This window comes from Aplidium turbinatum, chromosome 15 (genome assembly GCF_918807975.1).
Source record: "Aplidium turbinatum chromosome 15, kaAplTurb1.1, whole genome shotgun sequence".
In the NCBI taxonomy this organism is placed as follows: Eukaryota; Metazoa; Chordata; class Ascidiacea; order Aplousobranchia; family Polyclinidae; genus Aplidium; species Aplidium turbinatum.
In genome coordinates this window covers 1,092,929-1,105,545 of record NC_137486.1, presented here as the reverse complement: position 1 = coordinate 1,105,545, position 12,617 = coordinate 1,092,929, and the positions used below count along the sequence as shown (strand labels likewise).

At 37.7% G+C, this 12,617-nt stretch overlaps 2 protein-coding genes across 2 annotated transcripts in view; both read right to left on the bottom strand.

Moving 5' to 3' along the window:
• Nucleotides 1-2,598, bottom strand: part of LOC145784625 (JNK1/MAPK8-associated membrane protein-like) — a 102,020-nt gene extending 99,422 nt beyond the window's left edge. Inside the window, exon 1 of the mRNA XM_082596491.1 lies at nucleotides 2,282-2,598. Within this exon, the coding sequence (XP_082452617.1) occupies nucleotides 2,282-2,345 (64 nt within the window). The 5' untranslated portion in view covers nucleotides 2,346-2,598. The remainder of the gene's footprint in view (nucleotides 1-2,281) is intronic.
• A 1,836-nt stretch (nucleotides 2,599-4,434) lies between these two features.
• On the bottom strand, nucleotides 4,435-7,815 carry LOC145784786 (uncharacterized). The gene is made up of 4 exons (XM_082596636.1): nucleotides 7,158-7,815; nucleotides 6,820-6,942; nucleotides 6,546-6,693; nucleotides 4,435-6,264 (listed from the first exon to the last, which is right to left on the bottom strand). The coding sequence occupies exons 1-4, from the start codon at nucleotides 7,202-7,204 to the stop codon at nucleotides 6,235-6,237; spliced, it is 348 nt and encodes a 115-aa protein (XP_082452762.1). The 5' UTR covers nucleotides 7,205-7,815; the 3' UTR covers nucleotides 4,435-6,234.
• Between the last annotated feature and the right edge of the window lie 4,802 nt (nucleotides 7,816-12,617).

Here is a 12,617-nt window from a genome sequence, read left to right as displayed (position 1 = left end):
TATGTGAAAGCATGGATTACTTGCATTTTGCCAAGTGAGGCTCCACGACAAGATCTTAATAATGACATAGCTCGTAGTCTTAGGGTATAAACATATCTGCTCAGGTCTTTCAAAAGCTACTTCAAATAAACTTTCACACCACAAATGGTATGGTACATGTCAGAAGAATTAGTGGCTCTTGCTTTTTTTAATACCTCAGTGAGCTTGGAAACCAAGAGGAAAATGATAAGCTCACTCAGAATGAAACAAAACCTGGAGGGCAAGAAACAACCTCCACCCAAAATTGCTCAAAAAGAGCTGCGGGACTTTGTGTCAAAAGACACTATGGAATTTTTCCATAAGCCAGACATTCCACATGAGCTCCTTTCATTAGATCCGATTACTTGGGATGACCGATGACAGAGATGATTATGTCAAAGCTAAAACACAAGTGTTGGCTCTAAAAGTGGTTAACGATCATGTCGAACGAGGTGTGGCCCTGGTACAGCGGTTTAAGAAGCTGCTTTCGGAGACTGAAGAGCAATTTCAGTTTCTTCTTCAAGAGGTGACTGAGCAACAAAAAAATTTTCCAGACAGTGTAAGAATACTGTTGTGAGCCAGATTGAAAAACAATAATGTGCATAAACTTTGTGATAACGACTGAACAGAACACATATCTACATTACAAAATAACATTTCTGCATTCATTGAATCTTTGTAAATATTTGATGACTTTTTAAGACAGTGTTTTTGATAGTTACGAAGTATTATTGATCCAACAAAAATGCGAATTTTTTGTTGTTTGTTTTGTGTGTGTTAATTTGTTAGGTTGTATTCTAGCTTTATATAGCTTTTTTTAGCATGTATTTGTGTTTTAGGTTAGGTGTTGTTCTTCTATTGTGAAATATTGTGAATCAGTAAATCCACCATTTCAATGACATAAGAATAGGCTAAATATGTTATTTTTTAATAAAGTTCATCCAATTTGCAAAAATTGAAACTGGATGTGCCACCACTAATCCTTTAGGTAGAACAAAATTTTTTTTATGTATCATATTATTGCTTTACTCATCACACTTTTAGGGGGTGAGAGTTAAACATTTCAAAAAAATTTTTTTTTATCGATTTTGAATCACCCTACATGACAGCCTTCAAGATTTTCAACTTCAAGAAGATGGACGACTAACTAGACTGGGACATACGTATTTATTACTTAACGTGTGTCAGTTCAAGCTACGTTCTAAGCATACCAAACTTGTTTCACGCTCAAGTCGCATAAACCGGAATACAAAATATCAACAGACCGTCATTTATTCACGCAATATGATGTTATAAAAACAAAATGGCTGACTTTCCAGGGTAGTAAAACCTGAAGTGCGGGAAACTGGCTCAGCTTTATGCTTACAACAGCATGAAAAAGAAGCTTTACAAAGCCATCATTTTAACAAGTTCTCATTTTCAAGTTCAATCGTTTTCTTCTTAACTTTGTTCTCTCAAAATAACACACGCATGCACACACACGTATGGGACCTCTGTTAATCACATGCAGAAACGGATTGGCATGCACGACGCACGTGACTTGCAGGCGTTTTGCGGACGGCGGAGCATTTTTCAAAATTTTTCTTTTTTATAATTTTTTTCCTTTCTCCGTATTATTTCCGAATTCAATTACCCGATAAACAAGCAGTTTTTAGATTCGATTCTAGATGGATTAGAATCTTAAGGATTCGAAATTCTGCTTTGGGAATCCCTACTTAGGATGCAACCTTATTAACCCACAAAACTGCAGCTGGCTTTAGGCTAGTCTGATTTGTAATCTTCGTATGATCGCAACTTCACACATTTTTAAACCAATTTTTTTATAATTTTGGCATCAAAAAGACGGCAATTAAATTTTCTTTACAATCTTGTCAAACTTGACGTGTACCCAGGCCCTAAGCTTGTGTGGACTACTTTTTAAAATGTGGGCCTGGAGAGCAAACAATTTTCTGCCTACTTCCGAAAGCGTGGGAAACTTTTTTTGAGAGCGAGTAACAAGCGCGGACAGAGGGAAAAAGGTTGCTTTGCACATCACAGAATTGTATCATTGCGCTGTCAATTTACACTAGGTTAATATTATAACAATCTAAATGTGATATATCCACTTCTACAAATAATTGTTAGTTTTCTCTCTCGTTGCCGACCCCCTTTGATTTATTCTAGTTGCGCCGCTGGGAGCAATACACGTATGTGGTGACATTTTTTAACAATGGTTGAACTAGGCTAAACTCATTGTCAATGTGCATTATCTCCATAAACTTACCTTCCACTATAAGTTCTGTTCTGCCGCAATAACGTCCAGGGCAAATATCGAAATCCACTGACATTTTAATACAGGACTTTCAGTTTAAACTTCACAAGCTATGGGCAGTGATAGAACTATCCATCAATGTACCAGTAAACTATGCTCAAATATACGGTACTAATATGCTATGTTTGTTGTTCAAAATTTTCAAATTACTTTCAAAAATAACATCTGAGGCCATAAAGTAGAGGGTCTTAAACATGACAATTTTTTTAAATGTTTTTTTTCTGCTATGATATCAAAACCTTAAAGGCAGTGGCTATTTGACCGGCTCCGGTCTTTTAATCTGAAACACTATTTGACCGGTCATGACGTCACTATGTAGGCACTTTTTTCTTTTTCTCTTTCAAAGCAACAGATGAGAAGAGAAGAAAAAAGTCCCTATATAAGTTCTAAATTCCACAATAATTTTCAACTGGAACAGTGGCGCGTATGACACTTCTCGGGCTGGTGTTCCAGAGGGAATGAGTTCAATACTACCCAGAAGCGTTTTTTTTTAACTAAACTTTGACCCTCGAAGTGACTTAATCGTTAAGGTGCGTCTACACGACAACTGTTTTCTTGCTTAAACTAGCAAAACTTCTTGTTTGTTTAAGATAATCGCAGTTTGTACCGCTTACTTTTAGGCAAATAAGCGAGCCGGCAAGAAAAAATACGCTCCAGAGTGAAAAACTGAGCGCTTAAGCGAGTTCTCTTGCTTAGAAATGTTTTCACGTCAAAACCTCAGGTCTACACCAAGGCCTATGAAAAGGGGGTATGGAGGGTACGGCGTACCCTTGAGGGCCCAGGCCTGTGTTTGTTGGGGGCCCGAAATTGTGGTTTTATTGCTTACGCGCAAAAATGTTTGGCTAAAACCATCCTAAACAACTAATTTCAAGCATAAAAGTTGTTATTCTTTAGTCCTGGGGGGCCCATAATCTAGCAAAAGGGCCCAGAAAGGTAATCGAGTGCTTTGCGAGCAAATTAGGGGCCCAAAGTGGTGATTTAATGCTTTACATGCAAAAATGTTCTGTTAAAAGCACACTAAATTAAAACATAAAAGTTAGTTATTTTCCTGTCCAGTGGGGGGGAGGGGCATAGTGTAGCAAAAGCAGGTTTGAGAAAAACCCGGGCAAAAAGCCCGGGTGTTTTTTTTGTGTATTTAAAAACGTATTTGACAAAGGTAGTTTCACGCTTATTTCACTTCAAAATGAATTTCGGAGTTAGAGCCGGAGAATACTTTCGGAGCAGGACCGGAGCCGGAGTAAAAAGAGTGACTTCTCTCGTTCACCTCTGCTAGTGCTGGGCATGTGGTGAATGCAAAAGTTAATGAAGAAAGGTTAGGATTGGTCAGATGATTAACTTGAATATGTTTTAACAAGATGTTATGTTTGAGCCTTGGTAGAGAGCTTGGCTTGTACCAGATACATATAACACTCAGTAACGTTAACTGATTTAACATTAAACACACAAAAAAACATGAAAAAAACTACTAAATCCAACGTTTTCGACAGCACATAGTGTCCTATTCAGAAATAATTATAAGCTACATCTAAGAGAAATAAAAAAATTGAATTTAAAATTTTACATTAAAGATGTACATTGTACAAGTGACACCTCTCAACAGCACCATCAACTACTGACAAACAAATTCAATGCAGGATACATTACACAAATTGGTGAGGGACAGATCACATGATATGCACAACACAAAATAATAGTTTTATTGCAGCCTGATACTATTATTGGGCACAGATGTCCAATTCTGTAGTAAAATGTTGCCTAAGCAAACATCACACTTTTTGCCCAAGACAAAGGGGGCCCGGAGTGAGTGGGGGGCCCGAATGACTCTTCGTACCCCTAGTGAAAATTTCTCTCAGAGGCCCTGCTGTTGAGTGGCTGATGATTTCCTGCCCTCCAATCTAGCCTGGAAAGATCTGCTCATACGCCGATGATGAGTAGTTTTTTTGGTAGTTACATTCATGATAGGCCTATCACTAATCAACCTGTACAAATACCGGTTATTGACTACCTACTATACTAACCTATAAGAAAAACATCTGAAAAAAAATCACAAAACAAAATTACGACGTCATTCATGATGCAATGCTGACGTCATATTGGAAGAGGGAATTATTTTTGCATTGGTAATTTATTGTAACCAAAAAAGTAACACCAACAACAAACAAGAGACTACAATCAGAAAAAAAGCAAAAAATTAATGTTATGACATCATCATTAATAATATAATTTTGTGTGATGTTTATCTCGTGTATTTTGAAGTGGCAGTCAGTCCAAATAAAAAAAAAATATCTAATTGCATAGAAATGCCGTGAAGAGCTCAAAATTGATTTGAGGGGAATCCCCGATTTGGGAGTGATCACGTTACCCAAAAAGTTGCGGCACCCACTAAAATTGAAGTTAGACTCATCAACTACACAAAAATGCAAAGAAAAAAACGTGTAACACGTTTAGCCTAAAGATGCTCATTTTTGCCCCTAAGGGCCTGCACTATTGAAATATTTTTTTCTTGCTTTGTGCATAGTAGAGCTTCTAAGTTTCTTATAATTCAAATTGAAGCTTATGAAATTGTTGTAAGATTTTTTAAACTGTTCACCAAAATAAGACTTATAAACATTTTGCCTTCCTGCGTAAACAAATTGTGGGGCAGAAAAGTGGTCCGTTACCATTGACAGGTGTAGAAGTTTGCTTAATCAATTTCCTTTGTTCAACACCACACCACTTTCATTTTTCTGTTCTGTGTAGTTCCTTTTTTAACAGCAAGTGCGGGTGGCTGGAATCGAACATGCAGGCTCTCGACTGCGAGCCCAACGCGCTAACCACTCGGCCACTGCTGCCAGTGCCCAAGGCGTGTAACTTGTTCTTGTCGATGGTGAAAATTCGACTCACACTGCTAGTGGATATGGATATGCCATGTCTGAGGAGAACAGCTCAACTATCCAGTGGAATCTTTCGGGTAGCTCAAATTTGGGCAATAGGCTACACAAATAATGATATTTATTTGCATCAGACAAAGCTGTCAATGACAATATACAAAACAAAGAAATAATACACAAACTGCAAATGCACAAATAACACAACAACAACGAAATAGTACACAAACTGCAAATGCACAAAATGTCACTAAATAGGCTATCTAATGTTACAAGTATTCAGAACTGAAAGTACTGAAAGAAACTGAAAGTATTCAGAACGATAAAAACAATCAGATGACATGGCAGCCATCAAAACTAGATATCAGCATACATAAAATTATTATAATGAAGACGATAATTTGATATACGATGGCAATCGGACCTCATCAGGGAGGCAACAATAGAGTTAGACGATACTTCGCATCTTCCAATAAAAGAAAAAACATATTTCCGAAGTAATGCATCAAATGTTTTAATGTTGCACAAGACTTGATGTTCACTTACGCTATAATGTTTAGGCAAATTGTGTATAATTCTAAATGCATTATTGAAGGCAACACGAAGGCGATTAATGTTACGTTGATGATAATTTTCCCACAGATGACATGCATACATTGGAGTACAATATGAACGGAATAGAACATTTTTAATATCACTGGAGCACTTGTCAAATTTTGATTTTAATTTGTTGGCAGAACAGATCATTTATTGAAACATGATCAAAATGTCGCAATCCTCAGGCAGTCTTCTTGTACACAACTGAGATGGCAACAAGTTTCTCCACGACATTCTCCACATGCTGTTACGCACTTTAAGCCATGTTTTCTGCAGCTGCAAGACATTGTACCACATTGATTTTTTGTTCCTTTTTTGCATTTGCATCGTACAACGTTCAATAGCCATTCTGGTGCCGGATCTAAATTGGCCTTTATTGGCATAACTGCACCTGCTGCGTCAGCTTTCCATCCCCATTGTGCGAGATCCAAGATTTCAGTGTCAAGAATAAAGATGCTTCCACTGACATACCTGAAGCAACAGTTTTATATCAACTTAGATAAATCAAGTCTTGCTGCCATAAAATTTTTGATTTGTAGTACACCACATGTTTATGCTAGTCATATTATAACGCAAGTTGTTTTGCTATAACTTGCATCTTTTCCTTACAGCAGTTTAATAGCGCAATTTGTTGTAATATTTTGAAGTTACCGACAATAAACAATTCTTGAAAAATATCTTCAAGTGGTATAATCTATAGAGCAAAGACGCTTTTTGTTACAATACCATTAGGCTACGCACTATTATTTCACCTGCAAATGTACTCTGAAGGAATGAAAACGAATTGCAGCTTCGGTGGGTGGCAATCTTTCAGGATGAACAGTGGAAGCTGTTGCAACCATCTGCATGTACTTGACGTACTGTAGTTGGCCAAGTGAATCGGCAGGTTTTGCACTAAAGCTTGATGGATCAACAAAATATAGCATTACTATCGGTGAATCTCATTCAGACTGGTAGGCTACTGAGCAACATTTTCATTTCTTCTTATTTAATTAACTGTGCACCAATACAGTCCCAGTAACTAACCTTTTCAACAACAAATCTCTTCCAGCATCAGCTATTTGCTCACATGTAGAATCTAATCTCCCAAATACATCAGCAGATTGTTGAAATTCTTCCTTCTTCAGGTAATTGACATCTTTAGCTTTCCTAAGCAACAAGACAGATGACATAATTAATCATTGTCACCAAATAATGTGTGCATACACTCCATACATTGGCATTCCAAATAAAAGTATTACAATATTAGAATAATATTGAGTGGATTTGGTAATGACTGCCATCTGAATTCTTGCATATCTTTTAAAAGCTGATCAGAAAATGGTAAATGTACTGCTACCAAAGCTGATTAATTATATTGGTACCTTGTTGATATATTGCAGTTAAGTTGTATCACATCCACTCCAAGCATGAGCAAACAGCAAGTAATTTTTGACACACCTCATGCACCTTACAACTACTTACAACATGCACCTTACAACATGCACCTTACAACTAGGCTGGCCTCCTTATTTAACTGATAGTGTGTGCAATTACCAGAAAACGTATTGTTGCATGGATATCACTAGAAGCTACCAGGTCTCAATAAACACCCTTCCTTTGTCAGTTTGTGCACCAGTGCACTGGTAACAGTGGCCTACTACTACTACTACCATACTGCATTCATTGGTACAAATACTTCACACCTGCATGCAATGCCATTTAAAATCCAACATGTTAAATGAAAGAGAACTCAACTAAAAGAACAACAGAAAACTCAAAAATTTAACATTTAAGCTAGAGATGATAAGACATGCTGCATGTAAAGAACATTTAGACCTGTTTCCTTCAACATTCATCATAGCCCAGCATACCGTACTGTACCGTACACTCTTATAGGCCTAGTGCACCTGTGTAATGTGTATCGCCTGCTGCCCGGTACCGTATCTAACGTTTTGACTTCTGTTGCAAACCAAATTAAACGAATAACCTGACATAACTTACGGTACCGATAATGATGTTCTTGCAAACAGTTCCCAAAACAAATTAAACTACGGTAGGCTTGCCTGGTACGGTACTCAGTTCTGTGATATTTAGGCTAGTACTGCAGCCAGTGCAGAGTGGTAGATCAAGAATCTTTGCTGTCCCCAACCTACTCAGTACTGCCTAGTTACTGACAAACCTCATGGCTATTTTTTTTTTCTTTTTGCGCAACGCTCAGAGTTCAAGATGGATACCACTACATGGCTAATAACTAAGCTGGTCAGTGGTCACCGGACTGACCGGAGCAACTTCGACTGCCAGAATTTTGCACGGCTTGCTGTTTCTGCTGAAAACATAGCTAGATTGGCTGCGCCACTAGCGGCGCAAGGTGTTGCTTAAAAAGCGGCCACAACTTTTTTTGCCAAGGGTCCCTGGTTGGAGGAGAGTGATAATCCTAAACTAGAGGAATTAAGCTTTCCAACGATACCAAATTTGTTAAGGTCGCAATTTATTCCAGGCGGCCCTATATTTTCGCATTTTACGCTCAGACTAGTCTGAGCGTTCAGTTGTTGTTCAGTTGTTTTTTATTTCTGACCATCATATCAAAACAATACACATCAACATAGCAAAGGTCAAGAAAAAGGTAGAAGCGACAAAACGCGAACGTTAAAACGTGCTTGTGATCGAAGTAAGTTATTGAGTTGAAAAAAATTTGGCACGGTCGCAACACCTTCAGAAAAATTTAAGATATAAAGGGAAAAAAAAAATAAAAAATGTTACAAAACAAATAAACATATATAGGCTACAACTTTATTAGCCTACATAACTTTAGCTGATATATTGAAGATTTGTATGGACAGTTGCTATGAAGATCGGCCATGGTGCGTTATCAAGAGTGCTGATGGTCGTAAGGGGAACACGTCTTGATGCGTTTAGCTCATAGCAAAGAGCAAGGCAGGCAAAGAAAACCCCACAAAGAAATCCTACCACGGGCAAAGCCATTTCAAGCGCAACGCACCAGGCCTTGCACGACTCACAAAATAGATAGGCTATAACTTGACGACATGAAACAATGACAAAAAAACAAATAAAACAAACTAGCAAAAAACAACATCATCATCTTGCGGAAATTCAATTATACCCAGGGAAGTTATGTCTTAAAGATATCAAGCGTGCTTTGATAAAAGTTGCGTTGATAAAGCGATAATTTTAGACCCCTGTCAGCTAAACTCGCCACTTCCACACCGATCCAACGTTGGCTAACGTTGAATTAATGCAAAAATGACAGTCATCGCCAGCTGGGATGTAGTAGTGGTATGTCCCAGTAATATGATAAATTTGGGTTACCGTATGTTTTACACGTTAAACCATATTAAAGTGACAAAAAATATCCAATTTGGCATATTACGTTAAAAAAATAGATAAACAATCAGACAATAGCATGACGATCCAGTCCAAGATATTGAAATAAAACAACTGGTTGGAGCACATGGCCACCGCTTCACCGAAAGATGGAGATTGGTCAAAAAGGATGGAAAAACTTCTGCAGACTCTGTAAAAACTTCTGCAGACTCTGTAAAAGACAGCAGACAGCGTAAAACGTATTGACCTGGAATAAATTGCGACCTTAACAAATTAGGTATCGTTGGAAAGCTTAACTCTTCTAGATTAAGATTTTCACTCTCCTCCAATCAGAGACCCTTGGCAAAAAAAGTTATGGCCGTTTTTGAAGCGGCATCTTGCGCCGCTAGTGGCGAAACTATATTTTTCCTTTTGCACAAGTTTTTAGGCTCATTTTTAACTTTTTCCCTATGTGTATAAGAAAGAGACAACTCACATTTGATAAAATATTATTCATATTTAAATGACGTCACTATGACGTCATCAAATTAAAATTGCTTACCTATTGCTTTCAGCCCATTGATAATTGCAGATCCAATACATTTGTTGTAAAAGATCGTTTTTAGACACAACGGAGCTTCATATAATGATTTAAGGGGGCATTTTGACCCCAGGTCCGGTTTAATGACGAAACTAAGCGCTACAAGTGGCGAGAGTATATTATGGGCATTATACAAAAAATGCAAAAATTTTTAAAACTTTACTTCAATAATTATGCCGTGGAGTGTTTTTGTTTTATTATCTTTATCCTGCATTGCGGGAAAGCGAACTTGAGCGCTATGCATCGGTGTACGCCTTCCGACGTACACCTGACCCACGCTGCAGCCGACTGCAAGGTCTGTTTCCGGTTGTCTACTCTACTTATGACTTAAATTTGGTACTACCTTAAATTTGGTATTACTCGAAATCGAACACTGGGTAGAGGCAATTATCGTAAAGTTTCTTGCCCAGAGAAACAACAGCAAGTGCGGGTGGCTGGAGTCGAACATGCAGGCTCTCGACTGCGAGCCCAACGCGCTAACCACTCGGCCACTGCTGCCAGTGCCCAAGGCGTGTAACTATTGTTCTTGTCGACGGTGAAAGTTCGACTCACACTGCTTATGAATATGCCATGTCTGAGGAGTACAGCTCAACTATCCAGTGGAATCTTTCGGGTAGCACAAATTTGGGCAATAGGCTACACAAATAATAATATTTATTTGCATCAGACAAAGCTGTCAATATACAAAACAAAGAAATAATACACAAACTGCAAATGCACAAACAGGGATACCTAGACACTAACGGGATGCGAAACTCAAAATTCGTCCGTCCAACTGAAGGGCTAACCATGTTACTGATGAAGATTCATTGTGTTGTGTTAGAAACTCGACTCCCTTTCTTAAATGATTAAATTGTTTTACGCTCGGTTGATTTTCGAGCGCACGATATTCGCATTTTGCTGGTAGCTCTTTCTTTTTGCTTCGTCTATTGTGAAGGTAAGAGCTGCCATTTTTATTGTAATTGTTTCTCATAGTTTGTGTTTGTGTCTTATTGTGTCTTTAGTTGTATCATTATACTTTTGCTAACCTAGTGGTATTTGAAATAGAGTGGAGTATAGGGCAACTAGCACTTAAGCGACCAGACTTGGAGAAGTGATCTGCAATTCAGTTCAGGCAGTAGACGAAAACTTTGGCCACTTGTTGGCAACTCGTGGAGTTAACCTGTAGTTTAGGGTTTAAACTCTACATCATTACAATAAAATTTCGAAGCTTTTCCCTTTGGTGTAGTATTGTTTTTAGGGGAGACTGGGGTAAAGTGTGCAATGGGGTAAGATGAGCAACCCCTGTTTTTGGAAAAACGAGTCGGCGGAATTTTTTTATTTTTATTCTGGATGTATCACTCATATTGCCACTTCATGCAATGTATTTGTTATGTCCACTGAGAATTGCATTTTACAATGGCACGCAATTATATCAGATTATATTGCTAATGTCGAAAATTCGAAATTTTTATTTTTTTGCCAAAAACTGAATAACTTTATTGTTACACTATGTAAATCAAATCTGTTTTTTTGTATTGGTAAGTATAAAAAGTGAGGATATTCAATAAAACGTTCAGGTTGGTTGGTCTTGTAGTTTTTTAAATATTTGTAATTTTGTCACAAAAATCAGGATGGGGTAAAGTGTGCAATGCTAGTTGAAGTACTGTATCTTGGAGCAGTTGCTCAACTTACCCCAAAAGAAATAGCCTTAGCTTATTTAATGTTTGAACTGTTGAATTTGTGTCTTTTTAGGTTCGTATTGGATAAAAAAAACAGTGTTGTGTTGTGAAGCATAATGCCTCGCAATTATACAAACAAACTGACAGGGGAATGCTTCAACTTAGTCGAATTGCTCAACTTACCCCAGGTCATTGCTCAATTTACCCCATACAATTTATGCCGGGGTAAGTTGAGCAACACGCGAATAAGTATCAATAAAAAATAAAATAAAAATCGCAAGGTGATAAAACTCAATCTAAAATGTAGCTGATTCACTAGTGCTTTAAGTTTACCCTATTAAAATTTTCCAAAACAAACCGTTCTTTTGTAAAAGCGACTTAAGCAAAAAGGTGCTCATCTTACAATTTTGTTGCTATAAAATTACAAAACTTTTCTATTTAGTAACTTTAGCTTGGTACCGTATGTGACATTCACCTGGTCTGTTAGTAAAAGGTAAGTTTTGCATGTGCTAAGTATTTGGATTGCACTAAGCAATTGTGTGTCAGTCCATACCATCATTTGTTTGTTGATTTGTAAGTTGGTTTAATTGTAATCATTTGTATAAGCTAATTTCTCTTGTAGCTTTCATTAATTGTTGTAGTTTTGTTATCTTGATAATAGTTGAAGTACCGTAGCCTTGTCAGTTTATAGGCTGCTGGTTAAACTACTTGTGGATTATAATTATTGTACAATTTGGGTAGAGAGGTAACTCTTTTAAACCATTAATTATTGTGTTTACTAATTGTAAATTTACAGACATGAGTTCTGAGGCTAGTGGTTTTAACGCTGTTAAACCTAATCATGAAGCTTCCAACCCTGACCTTGCTGCTCTTTTGATAAAGATGCAGCAAGAATTAAAACTATCTCGTGAGAGGGAGGCTGAAGCTAATCTTAGGCAAGAAAAATTGATGTCTCTGCTCAAGAGCAAATTAGGAAATGTGGAGGGAGACAGTTCATTACTGCCATTGAAAGGTGCTGTGGACCTAGGTCCCAGTGAACCATTTCATTCCAAACCCATAGGCCTAACTGAGTTTGAAACTCCATTTAGTCGCCACCAATCTGACCTTCTGATTCTGGATGAAACTCCCAAACAGGAGATGCCTGAGGTTGATGACAATAAACCGTTTTTTGGGCCTATGTCACCTCGCCCTCCTCCAGGCTTTATTCTAGGGCAATCTTTTGGGCCTACGCTGCCAATCCAGCATAATGCTATGGCAGG